The sequence below is a fragment of the Chelonoidis abingdonii genome, chromosome 14 (genome assembly GCF_003597395.2).
Source record: "Chelonoidis abingdonii isolate Lonesome George chromosome 14, CheloAbing_2.0, whole genome shotgun sequence".
NCBI classification, from domain to species: Eukaryota; Metazoa; Chordata; order Testudines; family Testudinidae; genus Chelonoidis; species Chelonoidis abingdonii.
The window spans coordinates 13,350,039-13,372,667 of NC_133782.1; the positions used below are offsets into that span (position 1 = coordinate 13,350,039).

Consider the following 22,629-nt stretch of genomic DNA (forward strand, 5'->3'; position numbering starts at 1 on the left):
GGGGATCATAGTGTTAAGAGATAATTGTATATGTGTGTGGTAAGTACATGTACCATTTAAAATTCAAATACAGAATGGGGAGGTTATTGTAAGAACTGTATGTGCCTAAGCAGATATGAAAGAATTATCATGCTTTTATTCACTCCTCACAGTTCGCATTACTATTTGGAGCTGTGCCATAAATTACCTTTGCATTCAGCATGAACAATGCCAAGGTTTAGAAGAAAAAAATATGTATTAGTTTTATTTACTTTCTCTATACAATATCGGTTGATACAAAAGCTGATTTACCTGCTGAGGGTGATTAACATAAGGTATGTTTACATTACACGCTTTTTTCAGTGGCATGTAGTGTACCTGTGCATGTAGCTTCCCAACATGGATATAAACAGCATTGTAGCTTGTGAGGTGCAGCTTAGGCAGGTAAAGACATGCCTGAAGAGAGCGGGTATGTATGTGAATACATATCTTACATGATTCTCTACTCACCCAAGATGTGCCTCCCTGTCTACATGGCTATTTTTAACAGTGTTGTGTCCGGCTGTCTCCCCACTACTGGAGCCTTTCTCCACCGTTAAAAAAAAGGCTCTGGTCAGGAAAGCCTCAGGCAGCTGCAGTCTTTTCCAACAACAGAGAGAGATTCTTATCAATGGGAGAAAGCTCTTGAAGGGGGTTTCTCTGACACATGTTGTTACACACCATAGTGTGGACAAGGCCTGCTTTTCACTGCAGCATGAAACTACACATACACTGCATGTCACCATCACTATGAAATAGTCAGAGTGTGGCAGCCTATGCATAACAGGAACAGAGAGGGACATCTGTCATGTGACAGGGTATTGACCTATTATAACCTAGGCCTATGTCAGGTGATTAGGGCTGGGAAATAAAAACAAAATAAAACCTCAACACCTAGTACCAATGGTGGGCAACCTGCGGCCCACAGGCCGCATGCAGTCCATCAGGGTGATCCTCTGGTGCGCTGCAAGACAGTTTGTTTATACTGACCATCTGCAGGCACAGCTACCTGCATCTCCCAGTGGCTGCAGTTCACTGTTCCCAGCCAATGGGAGCTGGAAGAAACAGTGCGGGCCGCAGGGATGTGCTGGCTGCCGCTTCCCGCAGCTCCCATTAGCTGGGAATGATGAACCGTGGCCAATGGCAGCTGCGGGTGGCCGTGTCTGCGGATAGTCAATGTAAACAAACTGTCTTGCAGCCCGACAGTGAATTCCTTTGATGGGCTGCATGCAGCCCGTGGGCCACAGCTTGCCCACCACTGCCTTACACAGTGTCAGAAGAGAATTGAGTGGAGTGGGATTCTTACTGCCCGCTCTGCCCCTATGCTTAGCTATGAGGGCCTGGGGGAAAACTTCCCCACTGCAGATGTGTTGGACTGTATATACTGGACCCTCACAAAACTCAGGGATGGTACTTTAGTTTGTAGCATCATGGCCTTTTGGCTTATGCTGCAAGGGGAAACAGTTGTAATTTAGCAGCCCCTGCAAAGTGCTGCTTTGGCCCCAAGAGCAGCCTGAATTGGAAGTGCCCCTGCCTTGGGCTGTGCCTTCTGTACAACACCTGGAGGCCTCACACAGGATCCCAAAAACTGGAACAAAGGCATCTTTGGGAGGAATCCTAGCAGGGAAGAGGAAGAAGTGACTGCTGTGTTCCCAACTCTTCCTGAAAGCAGTGATATTTGGAGAGAAATTGGAGAGTGAAACCCTCCACACTGCTGCGTGTGGCAGACTCAGACCTCCTGGAGATGTACAGTATGCTCCAGTGGGCATATGAAGGAGACAGCAAACTGCAGTTGGAATTATCAACTTTACTCCCCTGTTTCTTTCTCTCTCTCTCTAGCAACTCTAATGAGACTGTGAGGGTGTACCCAATAAGGCTTCATGGGAATATGCTTATGAATATATATATAATATAACTGGACTATGTTTATGCCACATATGCCAGGTAACATATCTATGTAAAGGTTATGATTTTCTGAATACATTCCTCCTATTTGTATGCATGTATCATTTTTGTACTTGAAGTTAGGAATATTGGCTGTATACTTGCTTGATAGCCTTAGTAAAGCATTTGGTCAGCTTCTTGAGAAAGGAATGTTCAGATTAAGTGCCCAATCAAGAACCACTGAAACCAACAATAAACTTGAAGATGCCAATCCATATCGGAGCTTTCCCAGGAATGTGGCTTGGCTGGTAAGAAACTCAGTCATGTATGGACATGTGACTTGCCCATGTGACTCCAAAACTCCATCTTGGAGCTGGACTTCACATAGGAGAGAGGAGGGGTCTCCACCCTCAAGAGAAAGTCTACTTAATCCCCTGGGAGATCCCTTCATTTTGTCTTCAGCTGGCTAAAGAGACAGCCTCTCCAACCGCAAGGATACCTGAAAGACACTGGAACAACAGACAGTAACTACAGGGAGTGTGAGTGATTGCTGGACCCAGACTAGCAGGAGACTAGTCTATAAAAGGAAGCTTACTGGAACTGGTGAGGTTTTATTTGTATTCAGTTCTCTTAGGCATAGACTTGTGTGTTTTATTTTATTTTACTTGGTAATTCACTTTGTTCTGTCTGTTACTACTTGGGACCACTTAAATCCTACTTTCTGTATTTAATAAAATCACTTTTTACTCTCTCTCTCAGTGTTATAGAGGGCAAAGAATTTATGAGTTTGCCCTGTATAAGCTTTATACAGGGTAAAATGGATTTATTTGGGGTTTAGACCCCGTTGGGAGTTGGGCATCTGAGTGTTAAAGACAGGAACACTTCTGTAAGTTGTTTTCTGTTAAGTCTGCAGCTTTGGGGCACGTGGTTCAGACCCTGGGCCTGTGTTGGAGCAGACTGGCGTGTCTGGCTGAACAAGACAGGGTGCTGGATTCCCAGGCTGGCAGGGAAAGCAGAGGCAGAAGTAGTTCTGGCACATCAGTTGGTAGTTCCCAAGGGGGTTTCTGTGATCCAACCCATCACAGAGACTTCAAGTATTTGTTCCCCTTTAAAGGAACGCTGTCGAGATAAAAGTTGCATTCCGAAACAAAATCCTTACCTTAATAATCCCCTAGAATTTTAAATAGCAAATTTACTTAAGTTGTTTGTTTACCTTTTGCATTTCATTCAGTTTGGATAATGATCCAGTCAGTTTTAACTCCTGGGGTACTAGCTGTAGCACAATGTCATTATGTCTGAGTTTCCAGTATGTCAGGAAAATGCTTTAATTGAAGGGCAAAAAACAGGTTTTCTTTGAAATTTTTTCTGTTCATATTAGGTAAGTGCATGTGTGGGAGGGAGGTGGGGGTGAACTACTCAAATCTAAATGGATCTCTCCTGAGGCTTGCTTGTACTTGTTAGTTTGACCATTAGACTAATCACCGAAGCCCAGATTTTTAAAGATAATTAGGCATTGCTCAGTGTTGCAAGGCCTAATTTTAGGAGCCTAATCGCTTTTTAAAATGAAACTCCAGCTAGTCAGTTAGGCCTTGTAAGGCTGAGAAGAGCAATGCCTAAATATCTTTACAAATCCGGGTGTAACTGTCTGTTTTCCCCCCGTGTATGTGCCATTGCATATACTTTCTCACGGGGAGAGGATACTGGACTAGATCAACCACTGGTCTGATCTGACATGGCAATTGTACATGCTGCTACAAAGAGAAACCAAGTCCTTGAAAGTGCTCTGCTAACAACATAAGCTATTGTAGTTTAAGGTGTCTGTTTACTCCAATTTCCTTTTTTGCCTTGCTTGAGTTTTATCTGATAGTAAAGCCTCCACTAGCTTCATTTAAAAACAATTTTATTTATGTTTAGACTTATTAATAATGTTACCTTTTGTTTACGTACCACTGAAATAAGCACAGTTCTTTGCTGTTTAACATATTTTGACAAGTTTCGATGACAGTTAGACCTGGTGATACGCAGCTCAAAGTCTTTTTTTCCATCCCCCTCTCAAATTTCTGATGATACTGATTTGCTTTCATGCTGTTAGAATGCAATACTCCGCACCATGGCTAAGACACAGGCATGCACATAAAACTGATATTCTCACCTCTTGCTAAATTTTCTAAGTTTTAAAAAAAAGAAATTCTTCCCAGCAATTTCAGCTCCAAATATGACCAACCCTGTATTCTGAAATTGTACAAGCACTTGTATATTTGATATCTTACTGGCTCACACTTTGTTTCAATGGGACCTTATATTCACCAGCCAGGTTATTGATTTAAGAGAAAATATGAATGAAATGGAAATTTTATGGCAGATATTGTAGCTGTAATGGTCACAGGTTCTGCTGTAGCCTCACTAGCTTAGTGCCGCACTTCTTAAAAGCGCTTCTGATTGGTTTGTGCTCTAGCTAAGCCAGGAAAAAATCCTGAAAATTATGAACATGGTGAAAAATAAAGAACTGAGCATCGAAGGAGCTTTGGATTTGGCACAGAAAGAGACGTATGCAGAAAAGGAAGCAATGAATATGGCATTCCTGATGGTAAGATTGCTCACTTTTGAAATTTATTCTATAATCATTTCAAATTGTTTGTGTGTCTAACACTCGTATATGCTGGGACAGATCCGGATCCCCCTCCAGCTCCATTGTGTCATTCTGGCAGTGCACAGCAACTGCAAATGGAATGGATCTAGTTTCTTGGGATTCCTTCAGTACAAGAGTCCTCAAGAAGGGTATGGCAACCATAGGCACTCCTGTGATACCAGTCTGTATGGCACCTAGAGGAGGAGACATGGCTGGGAGTAAAGGGACAGGTCCCTGGCCTCCGAGGGTAGTCTGATGTAAGTTAGAGCAACTTTTACTTATGCCTGGGATTGGCTTGGTCCTTTGCCCACCAAGGGTAAGGGGAGCATAACAGAGGCTTAAAGGTGCCTTTTCCCCTATCTAGATCTTGTACTGAGCACAGGTCAGCTGAGCCAAGGGAATCTAGGCCCAGTCCAAGGTATTTGGGTTCCTAACTTCAATTGATTTTAGTAGAGTTCTTAGGGAGGTGTCTGGAGCCATTTCTACACTATATGGGTGCTATGGAGGCATAGCGAGGGCACTGTAGCTATGCTGCTATAACCCTGTAGTGTAGATGCAGACTACACCGGTAGAAGGGGTTTTTCAATTGCTATAGGAACTTCCCTTCCCTGAACAACAGTACTAAATTGAGGGAAGCATTCTTTCATTGACCCAGCTGTGTCCATGCGAGGGGTTAGGTTGGCTAGCTCTGTCACTCAGATGTGTGGCTTTTCCACACCCCTGACCACTATAGCTATGGCAACATAAGTTTTTAGTGTAGACCAGACCCGAGCACATAATGTGGCACGCTCCATCTGACTTGGCGCAAAGACTGGATTTATTTACCACTAAAACCTCCACTAGGTTCATTGAAAAGCAATAAATAACTGATAACAACTTCCCCTTTTGTTTATGACACATGGAATAAGCTGACACCACGCAGCTCAGGTAGGAGTAGAAGTGAGTTGAAATGGAGCAAAAGCACAAGCTCTATGCTGGTTTCATGTAAAGTGTGGGTTTGAGTCCAGACACTCCTTCCTCATCCCCCAGTTCTCATCCTCTTCCTCCAATGGGCATTTCCTTGCTCCTACTTCTCAATCTGGTCCTTTCCCTTCCTACTCTCCTTCAGTTCTTCCAGGTATCTCCAACTCCTCCTTCTGCTCTCCAATCTTTATACCATGATCTCCCTCCAGTCACCATCAGAATTAATCAGGTTTCATTAATATTTCAACCTCTGCAAGCCCGTTAGGGCTGGATTTTGAAAACTGGCCTCCTCTTGGGAATGTCTATGAGAAATCTTCACACAATGATAATAGCACAATTTGAAAATGTTTTATGTTAGAGAAGCTGTTAGTGATTTTTGAGAGATGGGAGTCATCAGGCCTCTTTTAAATTCCTTTTGGGTTTGCTTTTTAATAAGTTCCTATGCTGCTTAATAAGTGCTCTGCTTGCATATAATTCGTCTAGAAGGAGGAAAAAAAGTAAGCAGCAGTTTGGTGTCCTCTTGCAACACAGAACTGAACAGTCTATCAGCTGGGGATTAGCCAGGAACATAGAGGGCTGCATGGACATCATTTTCTTCAAGTGATGAAACAAAGTGAAGTTAGAACTAGCAATTATGGACCCAGATCTTGATGGTTCTTACTCACTTTTTTATTAATTGCTTTTGCCCAAGTAAAAAATTGAGTGAGTGACTGAGAACTGGTTTGTGGTGCTTGTAGTTATGTGATATTATCATTTTGTTTTCTGCATACTGCAGCTTAATATTTTTGGACAGTTGTCAGCAGAGGCAGCTGCCATTTTGTGAGTCTTTCTGCATTCCCTAAATCTAAAGTAAAAGCAGTTCATACTGCAGGTAGATGGTTGCTCTCTGTGTAAGTAATTCAGAATTTGGTTCTTGGTGGTTTAGACTTTATAGCTCTGTGATATGAGATAGGAGATCTGTAAGGACGATTGTATCAAAAATTTCAGGTTGTATGAATGTCTCTCTTTAATTTTACAACACTAAAGAGGTTGTGTTGATATGAGTTAATACACAGAATAAGTCTTTGTTGCAGCGGAAATTCCCTCTCTTATAGTATATTATCACTAACGGGACATTTATATGGATGATGTGTTCTAGAAATAACACATTGTAAGTGTTTTTTTTCGCTACTGCCCACAGTACCATAGTCTGTGATAATTAAACTGAGTGCTAAATCAAACTTGAACACAGCTATATCCTCACCTTTGGTGCACAAATACAGAGCACATTATCCTATAGCTTGTAAAATCAGTACATGTAAGTGCAATAGCCAGGTGATAAATTGTGCACCCCAGCATTTATAGGCATAGGCAAATCCTATATCTCTAGTTCTACTTCATCCTGTTCAGTAATCTGATGATGAAAGTGACTTTCTACAAAGGTTGATGTACTTTTAGCGTGCTAGTTTGATTAATAGATTGGTTATTGCATTGTATGAAATACATTTAGTAGAATTCTGAGGTCTCCCTTTCCATCTTACTACCTGTTCTCAATTCTATTTCTTCTTCTTTCTCTCTCTTGCTCATTCCTTCTCCCTCTCATGATATCTCCTTTAGCTTCAGTTACTTCACTAGGATTTGTGAATGCTTGGCACGTGTGAAAATCAAGCCATTATGGTGGTACAATTCTTCCCAGTGCAGAGGTCCTGACAAAGCCTCTGGCACCGTTGACATATTGCGCAGAGGGGGACTTCACTTGAGAGTCTGAATGAATTTCATATTAACACATATTGAAAGAACATAAGATTTTCGTTTATATCAATAATGTTTTCCAGGATTCGCAGGATTTGCTGACTGGTTCACAGTTCAACTTCAGTGTCTACAAATACAAACGATATAGGTGGCAGAAACGAATTTTGCAGGTAACTTCATGAATACAACCCCCTGCCTCTGCAGAAATATTGCACATACTATATTTTTGCATAAATGTGAATGTGGGTTTAATATACTCTGTAGTCCAATATATCTCCTGAATTAAAATCCAGTGGAAATGTTTGAAATATTAAACTAATTCTCTGCCTTTTAGACCAAAAGTTCTGTGCAATTAATATTTGATACCTCCTCTGTTGGGGAATTGTAACCTGTAGGTTGTAGGATGGACTTGAAGATCTAAGACATCTTTCATCTCTAGCTATTGTGCTCCATGACAAAAATATTTGATTGTGATGGTTTCCCTTTGCACACTGTTGACACTTATAAAAGTGATTATTTTCTTTTAAAATTTCCTTTGACAGCATATCTCTCTAGTAATGATCTATAAATCCTACCTGTGCACTTCAGAACTGAGGAAGAGATTTTCAAATATGCCTGGGGGATTTAGGTACACAAGTCCTATTGAAAGTCAGTGGGACTAGTTGCTCCTAAATCCTTTGTACATTATTGAAAATCTCTGCCCAAAGTTCTGATCTACAAACCATTAAGTTAAGATTTAGCTACTTAGTTTCTAAAACATTCAGATATTTTTCAAATCACAAACGTGATTTCCTGATTATCTTAGAAAGTTTACAACAGCTTCACAAACCCAGTAAAACAGCAAACTATACTGCTCTTCCCTCCTGCCCCTGCCCTTGACTGGGCCAAGCCCTCATCTGGTGTAAATTGACATAGTTCTAATTCACATCTCATTTAACCAGCAATGCCCTGCGTGCTCAGAAGGGATTCACACAATCTGTGCTGGGATGAAGTGAACCCAGTTGAGTAAGGGCTTGTCTGCATGCAAAATATTCTGCTTTAACTAGACTCTGTTTCTGTGCAGGAAAGATAATAACCTAGGCTACGTCTACATTAAAACACTACAGCAGTGAGAGAATTCTTCTGCCAACCTACCTACTGTCTCTGGGGGAGGTGGATTAACTACAGTGAAGGGCGAAACACATCCGTTGCTATTGTGAGGCCTGGTCTATACTAGGAAATTAGATCAGTTGTAATGACATCGCTCAGTGGTATGAAAAATTCACACGGCTGAGCGACACAATTAAATTGGCCTAGCCCCAGAGAATTCTCACATCGACCTAGCTGCCACCTTGAAGCCCTCCCATCAGCATAGGTAGCGTCTTCACTGAAGTGCTGGTTTTTTAAGTGTAGACATAATATCACATTCCAGGGTGCAATCCAAACAAATGAGGGGTTGTCACCACCTGCCCTGCAACCTTGGGTGCCTTACAATGCTTTGCTGTTGTAGCTCCCATACTGGGCTGTTCACAAACAGCCAGACAGCATGTTGGTCACCCCCTGAATGTCTGTGTATAGCTGCAGTTCTGGTCCAGCGACACTGAATCCAGCAGTCTGTCAGCAACACACCAGCAACACTCTGGCTTCCAGGAGCCTTGGTTACTGCTTGCCAGGCAACCCCAACATATATCCAGTCCTGAGTTTCCCCCAAAATGTGAGTTCTGTACCATGCAGCCTTCTCTTGGGTGGTTCCAATATTAGAAGTCCGTTGTCCCTGTAAGGGGTCAATGTACAACACTTTGCTACTGTATTTGTAGATTAGTTCTGATTAAAGAATAAAACAAATGTATTTAACTACAAAGAGGTGAGTTTTAAATGAGTACACGTATAAGGTATTAAAGTAAGAAATGGTTACAAGAGAAATAAGATGAAAATGCTTCCTAGTAACTAAAACTTAATAAACAAGACTTGGATCAAGGTAAAATTAGTGCCACATATTCTCAGCAATATAGCTGACCAAATTCTCAAGTAAGGATCTGCCCTCAAAGGCCAAAGGGCAGGTTCCTTTGTCTTCTTAGGTGAAAGAGAAAGTGTGTGTGTGAGAGAGAGTGAGTATATCTGGGGTGTTTTTTGCCCCTCACTTTTATAGACCAGCCACCCTTTGAAATGTATTTTCCTGAGTGTTACCCATAAATAAAGTTTGTTCCCACTCTGAGGACAGAGACATGGAGCCTCATGGTGAAAGAAGTTCCATGATGTTGTTTGTTAAAATGCAGATCAATCTGTTTTTGCTCCCCTCCTTTGCTAAAGAATGGCCACTTGACTGGTGATTGCCAATCAACTTTGACACCTGGCTAGAGGCGTCAGCCTGTTCTTTGCCCAATAATTAATGCTCCAATGAGAAGATTATTCCACTAGCCTGTGTTGCTGCTGTAGAACAAGCTCTTGCACTGGTTTATTTCAAAGAAAACAGTGCTTCAGAATGATGAATTGATGTATATTTATCAAAGAGATAAGGAAAACGCAGATGCAGTAAATATATATTTCTTTGGTAACTACAGTAAATACAAGACAGTGGTTGGATAAGAAAAAGTTTGTTCTTAATTCTAATTGTCAACAGAGCAGATACATTTTCTCAGTTGGCCCTTTAGCCAGGAACCAAAATATTTCATGTTAATATTGGGGATGGGCCCTTCCCTGTTAATGAAGGGAAGGAATGAAATCAAATGAGAAAGATCTTTCTCTTCCAGATTGATTTTAACACAGAGACCATTTTTAACATTGAGAAAGGGATCATCAAGAAACAGTTCCCATTTTCACAAGTTAAATCCTATGAAGACAGTGAAGGGAGGCGCTTCAGCATTACATTTCATGGGCGTGGGGATTATGAGCTGGAAGCAATGTCTCTTGAAGATAAAACAAAAGTAGGTTAATCTGCGGTAATTTATTTATTTTCATCAATTTAATATTAAGATATGCTATGTGTTGTGCAAATGGAGAGTTTGATATATACTTAATATATTTTTTAACAGACTTTCACCTGATTTACACCTTAGTGATTGCACTGGGTTTACATGGGACATAGGAATGTAAGTTTAGGGCAGAATTCAGCATCAAATGCTTCTATTTTCAGACAGACCTGTAAGGTGGCCCATTGGAATGGGGAACCCTTTAACTCTCCCTCATGGTGAGAACTAACTAGTAGGTACAATTTTCCACCGAATCAATGGATGAGACATTCCCTCAATTGTACAGTTGTGTTCTTAGTCAGCCTCCTTTAAGTCAGAGGCATGTGGCATATGTAGTCATGTAGCTGTTACATATTTCGCTTTTGTGTGCTGCATCTTTAAATGATTAAGGAGCTGTCTGTCTGTAGGAGCAGCTGCCATTTTGTTTGTGCAGCATGCTAGCAAGAAGACACACTATGCTCTCTCAGGGAGACATCACATTTCTTATTTCCCTGTTTTGTTATTTTACTTAATCCAAATCAAAAGTCATTAAGTAAATGGCTGCTCTTTGTGTAGGGAAAGCATACCATAAATGAAAGCAGAATGTGACCTGAGGAGTTCTTCTATAACTCACTCTAGTGTTAAAGAAACATGTCCAGCTTTGTGATTGGAGGTCCAGCACAAAGAAGAAGGATTCATTTCTCTAATTTTAGCTGGAATGTGGTTGGGTCGGGAGACTATTTAAACAAACTAATTCACTTCTCTCCCATTACTTGTACTTGAACTCAGACTCAAGCCTAAACTTCTCCAGGCTGCTGTTTCATCTTTGTATGAGAAAAAAAAATACGTAGATATTTATGAGAAAAATGAGCTGAGGCCATACTTGGATTGCAGAAAGAGCCAGAGGTTTCAGTCTTTCCCCAGTAAAATACAGTGAGTGGCAGGAGCTAAAAGTAGTGGGGACAGAACATAATTGAAAACCAACTTGGATACAGTTACTGGAGCTTGCAGTAACTCTGCAATTTAACATTGCAAGGACTTATGCGAACCCTTCTTTGGTTTGGAGGCTTGCAACTGGTGAGTTTCCCTTAAAGTTTCAGGTTCAGATAAATCCTAAATTTCACACTGAGTCTAGAGAGATATGGACTGAAGCAAAGTCTCCATAAGGTCAGGGATGCTCAGGTCTGGAGATTTGATTCAGCCCATTTTATGGGAGGCATTAAAGCCACCTGCAAAGTTTGGGTTAGGATTCAAACTTTCACAATGCCCATGGGTGTTCTGATTCAGCCAGATGTAGACGTGGAGCCAGCTACAGAGTTCAGGTCTGATTCTAAACTCTCCCAAAATGTGGAGGAATTTTGGCTCTTGGGTTTTTGCTTGGGCCCATCTCTAATTGGAACCTTGCAAAGCTTTTGAGAATTTGCAGGTTTTCCAAACAAAACCATATAGTAGTTTAGATTTGCTCATTTTTCTGTCCAGGTTCATTTGAGACCAGACCTGGGTTCAACTGAAATGGGTCACAAAGCTGTCAATGAAGCCGCTCCGAGTCTAGAGTTTGGAATGAGACCTCAAACCAGACAAATGTTACCTGTGTATTAACTGAGTGCTTGGAAATTTGCAGAAACTCTAATCGTATATTAAGTAAGGAAACAATATGAGAACAGTAACAGAGAGATCTGTGTTCGACAATAAGCCTTTTTAGGAGGAGGATATACCATGCTCGCATATCTACATGTTTAGGAGTAGAGGCATACCAGCAAATTTACATTGAGCTACATCACTTAGTTTATGTAAGATGAAATTAATCTCCCTCTTTAGATGTCCATTTTATTCATGGATACGTTTAAAAAAAATCCAATCCATTAACATAGGCTTTAAGAGTGCCGATATGTAAAACATACACTAGCTACTGTCATTTATACAGATATCACACCTGGTGAACAAAGTTACTCAGAGTAATTCATACAGGAGAGCCGCAGAGTCCTGCTCTGGAAGACCTGCCAAAGGTGATGTGATACATGAAGGACTACTGGATCTGCAGCAAGACAGTTTTGCATCTATTAAATGGGTGAAGTATGAAATATCTTTTTCTTTTCGTAGCAGTAATTTCTATCTCCCAGTTGCAGTAAGGGGGTGGATCTTTCACAGGCTCGAATAATTATCTAACACTAGGATTTTAACTTGTGGATCAAGAAATGTTGTTTTGGTTCACTTTTTGAATTCAAATATAGTGAATCAGTCTATCTGAAATGAAGAACATATAAGGTAAGTATTGTTAGTAGGCTTGCAATAGCACCTAGCACAGTGGAGTCCGGGTGCATGACTGAGGCTTCTAGATGCTCTGCAATACAAATAAATAATAAAGTGATTTTAATAGGTGAGCCTGGAGAATTTCCTTCTCTTTCATCTTCACCTTTTTTTCTTTTTACCTTCCTAACCACCCCATTTTCAACCACTAATGAAAAGAAGTAAAACTTCTGTCAAAGCAGCTAAAGAAGGTAAGTGTACACCGTAAGTTCTCTGCTAGAGGACAGTTTTCTCTCACTGGACAAATGGCTGTTCTGCAGCCAATAAGTCATTCTCTGTTCTCCTCTTGGCTTCCTGTAGAGATGACCAGCCACTGCCCTAAAAGGAAGTAACTTTAAAGCTATGAATAATGATGTGCTAGGATTTAGACTGAACCTCCAACTTACACTGGCCACTAAATAGCCATCTGCTGGTAACAATGACTTTTTGTTACCCCTTGAGCTATTATTGAACTAGGACCCTCTCAGTGAAGGCTTTAAAATGCCTCTTCAGTTTATTCTGTTATGCCAGATCATCCTGTCAAAAGATTTTTTTTTTGGGGGTGGGAATGGGGCCGCGGAAGAGGCCTATGGGGCCCCCTTATAATGCAAGAAAGGAAGAAAGAAAACATTTAACATGGTAATTATCTGCACATAGCAATTACCTCAAAAGAATTCAGAGTTCCAAGGAAATGATTTTAATTATTTTTAAAAGGTTACCACTGTATGTCTTGTAAACAGTATCATCAAGAGCATCTTAGGATTTGCTACCCTGCTACATTTAACAGGTTCACTAACAAACAAAAATTGAGTTTTATTTATCTTGCAAAGCAAAGCCTTGGTTGCTTCCGACATTATATTAATTCTCTTTCTTTTTTTGGAAAAGTAAATAATGGTGGAGACACCCGGAGATCCTGTTAAGCCATAAGTCCCCATTCTAAAGGAAGGAGCGATCAATATAATTGCCAGCCCCATTAAATAATTCTTATCACTTTGACTCAGCATGTAGGCATAGCTATAACTTACATTTAATGTTTTATGTTTTCTTCTTCCATAGTAACTAAACTTCTTTAAATTATACTCTACGGCCAGTGATGGGACAGTAGATGGGAAAGACTCTGAGTTACTACAGAGAATTCTTTCCCAGATGTCTGGCTGGTGGGTCTTGCCCACATGCTCAAGGTCTAACTGATCACCATATTTGGGGTTTGGAAAGGATTTTCCCCTGGGTCAGATTGGCAGAGACCCTGGGGGTTTTTCGCCTTACTCTGCAGCATGGGGCCCGGGTCACTTTCTCTACAAATTAAAGTCTTTAAATCATGATATGAGGACGTCAGTAACTCAGCCAGAGGTTGTGGGTATATTACAGGAGTCGGTGGGTGAGGTTCTGTGGCCTGCGTTGTGCAGGAGATCAGACTAGATGATCATGATGGTCCCTTCTGACCTTAATGTCTATGAATGTTATTCCTTATAATTGCTTAATCAACCTGCCACACCTTGGGGAGGAGTGGGAGCGGAGCACCCAGGGGTGAAAGTAATTTAAAGGATTTACCAGTACTCCGGAGTCCGTAGGAGGGGGTGATGTCTCGACCGGAAGAGGCGTGGCCTCTACTGGAAGAGGCGGGGCCTTTAAATCCCCAGGCACTTTAAATCAGGATTTAAAGGGCCCGGGGCTGGGGCTGTGGTAGCAGCAGCTGGGAGCTCCGGGCCCTTTAAATCACACCCTGATTTAAAGGGCCTGGGGCTGCAGCTGCCGCTACCGCAGCAGAGCCCTGGGCACTTGAAATCACCATCAGAGGGGGCTCCTGGCTGCCATCTCTACCCTGGGGCCCCGGCCTCTGGCGGAGTTTTAAAGGGCCTGGGGCTCTGCTGCAGTAGCAGCAGCCGGGAGCCCCTGGCCCTTTAAATCACCGCCAGAGCCCCGCTGCCGCTACCCCAGGGCTCCAGCAGTGGGGCTTAGGTGGCGATTTAAAGGGTCTTGGAGGTAGCAACAGTGGGAGCCCTGGGCCCTTTAAATCGCCACCCAAGCCCTGCTGCGAAAGCCCCAGGGTAGCAGCGGCAGCCGGGGATTTGGGTGGTGATTTAAAGGGCCCAGCCAGGGCAGTAGCAGCTACCAGAGCCCTGGACCCTTTAAATCGTCCCCAGAGCCCTGCTGCCAGAGCCCTGGGGAGGCGGCGGCTGGGCTCCAGTGGCTATTTTAAGGGCCGTGGCAGTAGTGACTGCCACAGCTCTGGACTCTTTAAAAAGCTGCCGGAGCCCCGCCGCCGCTACCCCAGGGCTCCAGGGACAATTTAAAGGGCCCAGGGCGGTAGCTGCAGCAGGCGACCCGGGCCCTTTAAATGGCTGTCTGAGCCACGCCACTGCTTCCCCAGGGCTCCGGCAGCAGGGCTTTGGTGACAATTTAAAGGACCCAGGGTTCCACCCACTGCTGGAAGCCCCAGGCCCTTTAAACTGCCACCAGAGGAAGCCTATCCACCCCAGTACCATGCACCGGGGCATACCAGCTTACCTGCACCTCTGGGAGCACTGATGAAACTAGTTGCAGAGTGATAAAGAAGCAAAATAACCCCCAAGAGAAGGACCTTTAATAAAGTTCGTGACTGGAAGACCCAACCAAGGTTGTGGTCTTTTTGTGGTAGAGGCTGTACATAGTGTGACAGTCTTTGGGAGCTTACAATCTAAATAGACAAGAGAAGGGGGAGCAGCCACAGATGTGAAGAAATGTGCCCAAGGTCACAGCAGGTCAGTAGTAGAGCTAGGTTTACAACCCAGGTCTCCTGACTCCCAATTCAATGCCCTAACCACAAGACTATACTGCCTTCTCTGTCTTTAATTTCAGTGAAGTGTTGTCCTTCTTCTATATCGTTTAACTTGCATTCACTCATGTATTTTCTCTTCCTCCACATTGCAGAGGAGATAGTTCTTAAGTCAGGGAAAGGAGAGGTGGGTCAGAAACGTGGCTAGTATTTAGAGTAGAGGAATTTGAGCCTTATGTTATTATTTAATACTTATGTTACAGTAGAACCCAGAGGCCAAGAATCTCAAAACCCCATTGTGCTAGGTGCTGTACTAATGTATAGTAAATGATAGTCCTTGCCACAAAGAGTTTACAATCTAAAAGATTAGAGACAGTAGGGAGATGAGAAAAATAAGCAGTTGGGGCTGAGTGGAGGGAAGATGGCATAACAAAAATAGTAGGATGTGCACAGTTCTTAGCCCATTAGTCAAGCTTCCTGGGTTTTGCTCCTGGATCTGTCATTGGTTCACTGTAATATCATGCAAGGCATTCACCTCCCTTGCCTCAGTTTGCCCATGTATTAGATGGGGGGTAATAAAGACTACCTTATGGGTGTGGTGTTAGGCTTAATTATTTAACGTTGGTGAGATGTTTTGTGATCCTTGGATGAAAGGTGAAATGGGAGTATGAAGACTTCTTGATAAAGAAATGTATCTTCTGCTGTTTAAAGCAGAAGGCAAGGCTAATGGTGATAGCGGTTAAGCAAGAACTGTGCTGATATCTCTGTTCCTTTGTCCTTGAGATATTTGGTGCAGCTAAGTGAAGGAGAACTGAGTTTATCTTGTATCGGCAACAATGGAGAGAACAAGAATGCAGACCCTGTAGCAAAGACAATTAATTTGTCAGATGGAAATGTGAGGGTCATTAAAGAGAATGGATATGATACTTTCTCCGTCCAGACCAAGGAACATAATTACTTGTAAGTATAGCTAGTAATTAATAATTTGATAAACAGGGCAATTAAAAATAGGGTTGAATAACCATGTCCCTAGATGCCCAAAAGTAGAATATAGGAGCAGGAAAAATCAGGCTGTCAAAATCACGTGGATAAATGATTGGGTAACTGAGCTGCATAAGTGGGTCTCAAAGTACCACAGAATGAAGTCAAATGCCTACATTTAAACCTGGGTAACAAAGACTGTCTGTCTAGTCGTCACTTTAGAGTCATGGAGGGATTTATCCTTCAATGGCTATCTTAGTTGTAAATAGTTTCTGACTAGTTTGTACACTAAGCACAAAGGCAATACTGAGGAGACTGTTCATCTTCCCCCATGAGGAGAAGAGGAATTATGGGAAACTGTACCATAGAGTCAATATATGGCAAAGCTTCAGCTCTCTAACTTTAGAAACCTAAGCAATTAACTCTGACTGAAAAGGTCAGAGTCAGCAGCGCTGGTCTCCTTTGACAAGTAAAGCTGTCTAGCACCATTCTGCTTAAATCAGAAATACTTGTGGTTGTGTTAGTCAGCATGTTATTTACACTTTCTTGGGTTTATATAATGGCTTTCTTAAATTTTAGGTTTCAAATACCCTTAACTGTCCAGAATAACAGAGCAGAGGACATTAGCAAGCTCCAGAATGAATGGGTATCGCTTATAGACAGGTATTGCATGCTGTGGAAGAAGTGCTCAGAACCTCAGCATGGCTTTGGAGAAGGCACCTCAGAGGCTGTATACGAAAAACTCATCATCTCTCCAAATAAGCGGGCAGAAGGAGCCCACTGTCTTGCTGTGGGTTCCGAAGCACCCCCCCAATCAACCCCCTTCACAGAGCAAACAACTCCAGGATCATCGTTTCTGCTTTCCAGAGTTCAGGCAGTGGTGCCACCACCACCTTCTTTCCCTCTGCCCTCCCGCCCCTCTCCAGCATGGAAAAGAACAAAAGCTTTTCACTGGGATGTTGTTCCTCAAGACAAGGTCAGGATAAAAGTAACTGCTCTTCATCATGATCAAGTAGCTGGAGTGGGAAGCGGAAACATTTTTTAAAAAAATGACAGGACATGCAACTATGTTGCATGTACTACTGCAGTAATTATCCATGCAAGTGGAGTAATTGTTCCATGAAAGAACCTGGTTAGCTAATTGCATGTGCAGTTACCCAGTTTGCAAGTGGGATTGCAGCAAATATTCATTCACATAGGTTGTGAAGTTGTACATGCACATTTTGCACAGGCAGTTGTACACTTGGTTGAAAATCTATATGTTAATGTATTTAACAATTATCAAGGAATGAACCTGACAATGTTCTCATGCCAGTTTTTTTCTTAAATGTTGAGAATAGGCAAAATCCACAGGCACATTAGCTGAAGATGTTGTTGCAGTTCAGGGCAACTGCACCTGTATTACTTCTTCACGGTCCCTTGAGAGCACCCACTCTAGGATCCCAGCTTCTCAGCCATCACTTTTCTTGGGCCAAGACCTGCATCTCTTCCCCTCTGGACTGGGTTTTTATAAAAGCTGTCCAGTTCCCTGCCCACACTGTGATATTCTCAGCCAGTATCTGTGATTTGGTTTCTCTTCAGAGTTAAGAACAGTGTAATTGCCTGCATTACAGAGAGAAAGTATTAAAAACAACAAAATAACCAACATGCATGCTAAAAAGCATACCAGAGGTCACCTCAACTCCAGCCTTGGGCTGTGGTTACGTCAGTCCTTTAAAACCCACAACTGGGTTTTCCCTGTGGTTTCAAGTTCATAGCCATCTCAGGTTCAGAAGCAGAACAGCTATGTTTTCCTGTTATACAGCTTGGGGTTTTGATCTTGGCCTCACATAACAGGAGATGAGCAGACAATGACTATGCACTCCTCAGGGCATAGTTTCAAATGGCTGGGTTTTCGCATAACTGTAGAGGGGGAATTTGCTTTCACCTCCCTCCAGATATTCCCCTGCAAAATCTCTTAACACTTTCTGTTCCAAAAGTCCGTTCTCGTCTGGCACACTGGTCAATATAGTCCCTTGAACCCCCAGGTCTCACATCTGTCATGCCTCCCCTCTCTCGAGGTTACATATGGTCCTGTCCCACAATAATACATAAACTTCATTTAATACAATGGCCCCCAAATATACTTAAAGTGAATTCAATAAGGTCTCCCAAGGATATGGCAGGTGATTGCCATATCTGTCAAAGATGGGATTTGCCCATCCCATGCACATCCTTAATGGCATCTTTCAGCCCACCTGCTCTGCTGTGTCTGTCACTTCCTCCAGCCAGAGCCGCTGGTGTTTGCCTTGAATTCTCCAGTATGGAGGATTCTCCAGAATCCTTTGCCTGAGTGACACAGGTGCTTCAGAGAAAGCAGTGCTGCACTCAATGTTCTGGGGCCCATCAGAGCACCAGCTGCACCTAGAAATAACAGATGGGGAAGAGACCTGTCAAGCCACCTATTCCAGAAATGAAAGGAGGGGGTTATTGGTGGGAATTAAACTTCATATCTGGAGAAAAGCAGTTTAGGACCAGTCTGCTGCTGAGTGATAACAGCAGTATTAGTACTCGTCAGACACTTCCCTACGCTGCCACATAGTCTATGCCTAAGGCTGCACCTGATAATACATGATGGTTTTCCTTCCACTTGCTAGTCCTATTTCCTTCTTGAGGAAAACTATGCACGGAGCATTGGGCAGATCAAGCCCGGTTACTCTGTCCATTTTCTTTATCTGACTCTGCCTGTTTGGCTTGTAGCCAATGTCCTGAAGCTCACTAGATGAGAACAGGCTTTCCTGTGAGATGCCCAGAATTTCCTGCTTCCAGGAAGCCAGCAGCTACACAGAGAATGCTCCTGAAGTATTGTTGGCACTGTACTTCCACTTCAAGCTGAAGCACTGGGCCTTGCCCTTACCTGTGACAACTCATCCATTCTGAGCTAGCTCCTTTGGTCTTAGTGGCCCCCCCAAACCCTGGAAACATGTATGACTTTTGACCTACAGTCTCCCAACTTGGAGTCTCGGGCTGTGCTTTCCAGCAACATAGTAGGAGGTGAGCTAAAACAGATCTGTGTGTGGGTGGGGGAAGGGGGTGAGTGGGAGAGAGTGAGAGAGCACAGTACATACCATGCAGTTGGGGGTAACATACCTTGGGTGAAAGGTGGAACTTGGGAACAGCTGTTCGCTGTAGAACACTGCTCTGGGAACCTTGTGGCTGTCTATGTAGCATCTAGCTTCAGCTGCATACCTGCAACACCTTCAGGGAGGTCTCCTGCGAAAGGGAGGATATGTCAGAAACTCTGCAAGGTTCAACGCATACCTTCCCATAGGAGGGTACATTATGACCACTTACCACACGTGAGGATTGTGTGCACGCCAGGGTATAGCTGCAAAGAGTGATTTCATATTTCCATGTAGCTGGTACTCCCTGTTGTTTTCTGGTTTTGTCGTTTCAAATGATGGGTCTGCCACTGTAAGAACAACAGTAATTTAAAGAACCTGTTTGCATGGAAACTTTGTGATAATGTTACTGTGACTTAAATTTATCTTGTTGCTCCTGTATTTTTAGATTCAGAAATCAATCTGGGCATCATGTAGCCAACATAAGAAAAAAATAGATGAATTTAGAATCTACAACCAGTTTCAAATCCAAGACATGGCGATATTTTCAGGCAACGAACCTTCAGTGAATCGGCATATTATGTTAAATCAAAAAATTGCACATACCTTCAGTAAGTGTAATAATATGAACTGTATGCACATATTCTGCATTCCTAAGGCAAAGCTGCCTGCAGCTTATATTTACAGTTATGACAATGTCATGTGTAAATCAGGTAGGTTCACATGTAAATATCTAAATAGAGATTTTAGGACTGTATGGCCCAATTCTCTAAGTTTGACTCCTAAAGATTGTGTGTGTATGTGTATGTGTGCCCTCCTCCTACCCCCTTCCCCAAAAGATGCTTTGGGAAGGAGGACAAGGGTACTGTTTACAAATATTTGAAGGGCACAAGCACCAAAATGAGAGGAGATTTATTTAGGGTGCTGAGGTATAATTAGCAGCAGTGGGATGAAACTGAAAAAAGGGGAAATGTAGGCTGAATATCAGGAAAAGCTTCCTGACAGTGAGATCTATTAGGCTGTAGATTATTTTCCCAAAGGAAGCAGTTTTAAGCCTCATGCTTTGGACACTGAAATCTAGACTAGTCAAAACATGTGATCAGGTCATGAGGAGCATGGTCCTACTTTGACAGGGAGATGGACTTGATGATACAAGGCTTTTCCCGTTCTCTTTTCTATGCTCCTATGCCAGGAGTCTCCCTGCTTGCTGAGGTTTTGGCCTTATTTCAGGAGGGTCCTCCATGGCCGCAAAAACTAGCTTTAAAAGTCACAAAGCAAGCTCAGTTGCTGTTTACTGACCTTTTTCTTTTAGAACCTGGCTCTCTCTAAGAGGTGAATATATATCTGTATGGTGCAGCTGTACTCCTCTTTTGTGCATGGTGGATATATTGCATCTCATCCCATGATATCACAGAAGATGGGCCTATGGGCCTGATGCAAACCCAGTGGAGTCAGGGAGGGGACTCCCATTGACTTTGAAGAGCTTTGCATGAGGCTAATGGCACCTGTCACTGGTACGGGGTGGTGGGGATAGAGTGAGATACAGTGTATCAGGAAAACAGTGGTACAGTTAATATTCTGAGTGCTTTGGAAATCTGAGAATGCAACTCATAGTCAAGGTTGCACAGGTGCCAATTTGTGGAGCTGCCTCCATAACTAGCCTCAGAGAAGCAGAAATTGTTCATAACTTCCTCTAAATTTCTAATAAAATACACACATGATGTTCAGATGTGCCAAGTGCACTAAATGTACAATGTGTTTCTTTTGTTGAATTTAAAACACTGACACACAAAGAGCTGGAGTAATCTAGTTCATCCACCCTTTGGATCAGTAGTGGGCAATCTGCAGCTTGCGGGCCGCATGTGGCCCATCAGGGTAATCCACTGGCGGGCCGCCGGACCATTTTTGTTTAGACGGGGGCTCTAGGAATTTTGCCGCCCCAAGCATGGCAGGCAGGCTGCCTTCCGCGGCTTGCCTGTGGAGGATCTGCTGGTCCTGCGGCTTCGGACGACCTCCTGCAGTCACACCTGCGGGAGGTCCGCCAAAGCCACAGGACCAGCGGACCCTCCGCAGGCAAGCCGTGGAAGGCAGCCTGCGTGCCGCCCTCACAGCACTGGCAGAGTGCCCCCCGCGGCTTGCTGCCCCAAGCACGCGCTTGGCGTGCTGGGGCCTGGAGCCACCCCTGTGTTTAGATTTACATGGCTGCCCACAGTTTCCAGAGGCCGTGGTTCATCGTTCCTGGCCAGTGGGAGCTGCGGGAAGTGGCGTGGGCCTGGCCATCTCTTCCAGCTGCTCCCATTGGCCGGGAACAGTGAACTGCAGCCACTGGGAACTGCGGGCAGCCGCGTAAATGTAAACAAATGGTCTGGTGGCCCACCAGCGGATTACCCTGATGGACTGCAGGTTGCCCACCACTGCTCTGGATTATTTACAGACCCCTGCAGGGAGAGTACTGGCTTTTTATCCATGCAGGCACAGGTAGTTCAAACTACTAATGTAAGATACCAGTCTGAATGGCAGATCATCAATTGGAGCCTTCCTCCTTGTATCTGGGGTACTACTCATTGGCTCTGCAGAAGACCTAAACTGGAATGAACTCTCGCAGCTAATGAAACAGATCAATGGGTTAACTTGACCTGACTAGTAAGATGATGGGAAACTCTTTCAATTACTTTAATGAGGAGGGATAGTTGTAAAAGGATCAAGAATAATTGTTTTTCAGAGACTATTTTGATTTATCTTACAAGCTGATCAAACTTTGATCACAAGTTAAATTAATTCTAAAAAGGAAGCTAGATTAATCCCACAGTAAGTGCTGGCAACCACAGTTCTTAAATAAATTAATGAATAACAAGATGAGTCTCAAAAAGTCGTTAGGTTATAATTTCTTAAAAATTTGTGTGTTTTTCAAAGCAAAGAGAGTTGGAAAGGAATTGGAAGAGGAAAAAAAATAATAAAGCACACAATATAGCTTAAAATATAGCTAGAATTATAGCCTAATATAGTTTACATTAATTAATTTATTTTTAGCTATTTCATTGTTTCTTGTAGAAGAAATAAACTGCTCTAGAACCTGCTTATGTGTGTCAATGTGACAGAGACAAGAGCAGTACTGTCAGTCAGCCAGGGAAGTGGACATCAAAGGCAGTGGTTATCCACAAGGGGTACATGTATCCCTGGGGGTATGCAGAGATCTTTCAGAGGGTACATCAATTCATCTAGATATTTGCCTGGTTTTACAACAGGCTACCAAGAAAGCACTAGTGAACTCAGCGCAAACTAAAATTTCATATAGACAATGATTTGCTTATACTGTTGGATGTATTATATCAGCAGTTCTCAAACCGAGGGCAA

The 22,629-nt window shown here is 42.9% G+C and overlaps 1 protein-coding gene across 2 annotated transcripts in view; it reads left to right on the forward strand.

The window, feature by feature from the left end:
• LOC116826066 (disheveled-associated activator of morphogenesis 2-like) overlaps nucleotides 1-22,629 on the forward strand; it is a 57,466-nt gene that overhangs the window by 11,570 nt on the left and 23,267 nt on the right. The window contains exons 2-8 of one of the 2 annotated variants that reach the window (XM_032782551.2): nucleotides 4,358-4,489; nucleotides 7,309-7,395; nucleotides 9,955-10,128; nucleotides 12,077-12,225; nucleotides 15,977-16,153; nucleotides 16,754-17,150; nucleotides 19,724-19,988. In XM_032782551.2, the coding sequence (XP_032638442.1) occupies nucleotides 4,358-4,489; nucleotides 7,309-7,395; nucleotides 9,955-10,128; nucleotides 12,077-12,225; nucleotides 15,977-16,153; nucleotides 16,754-17,150; nucleotides 19,724-19,988 (1,381 nt within the window). The remainder of the gene's footprint in view (nucleotides 1-4,357; nucleotides 4,490-7,308; nucleotides 7,396-9,954; nucleotides 10,129-12,076; nucleotides 12,226-15,976; nucleotides 16,154-16,753; nucleotides 17,151-19,723; nucleotides 19,989-22,629) is intronic. The other variant, XM_032782552.2, reaches the window with a different exon arrangement.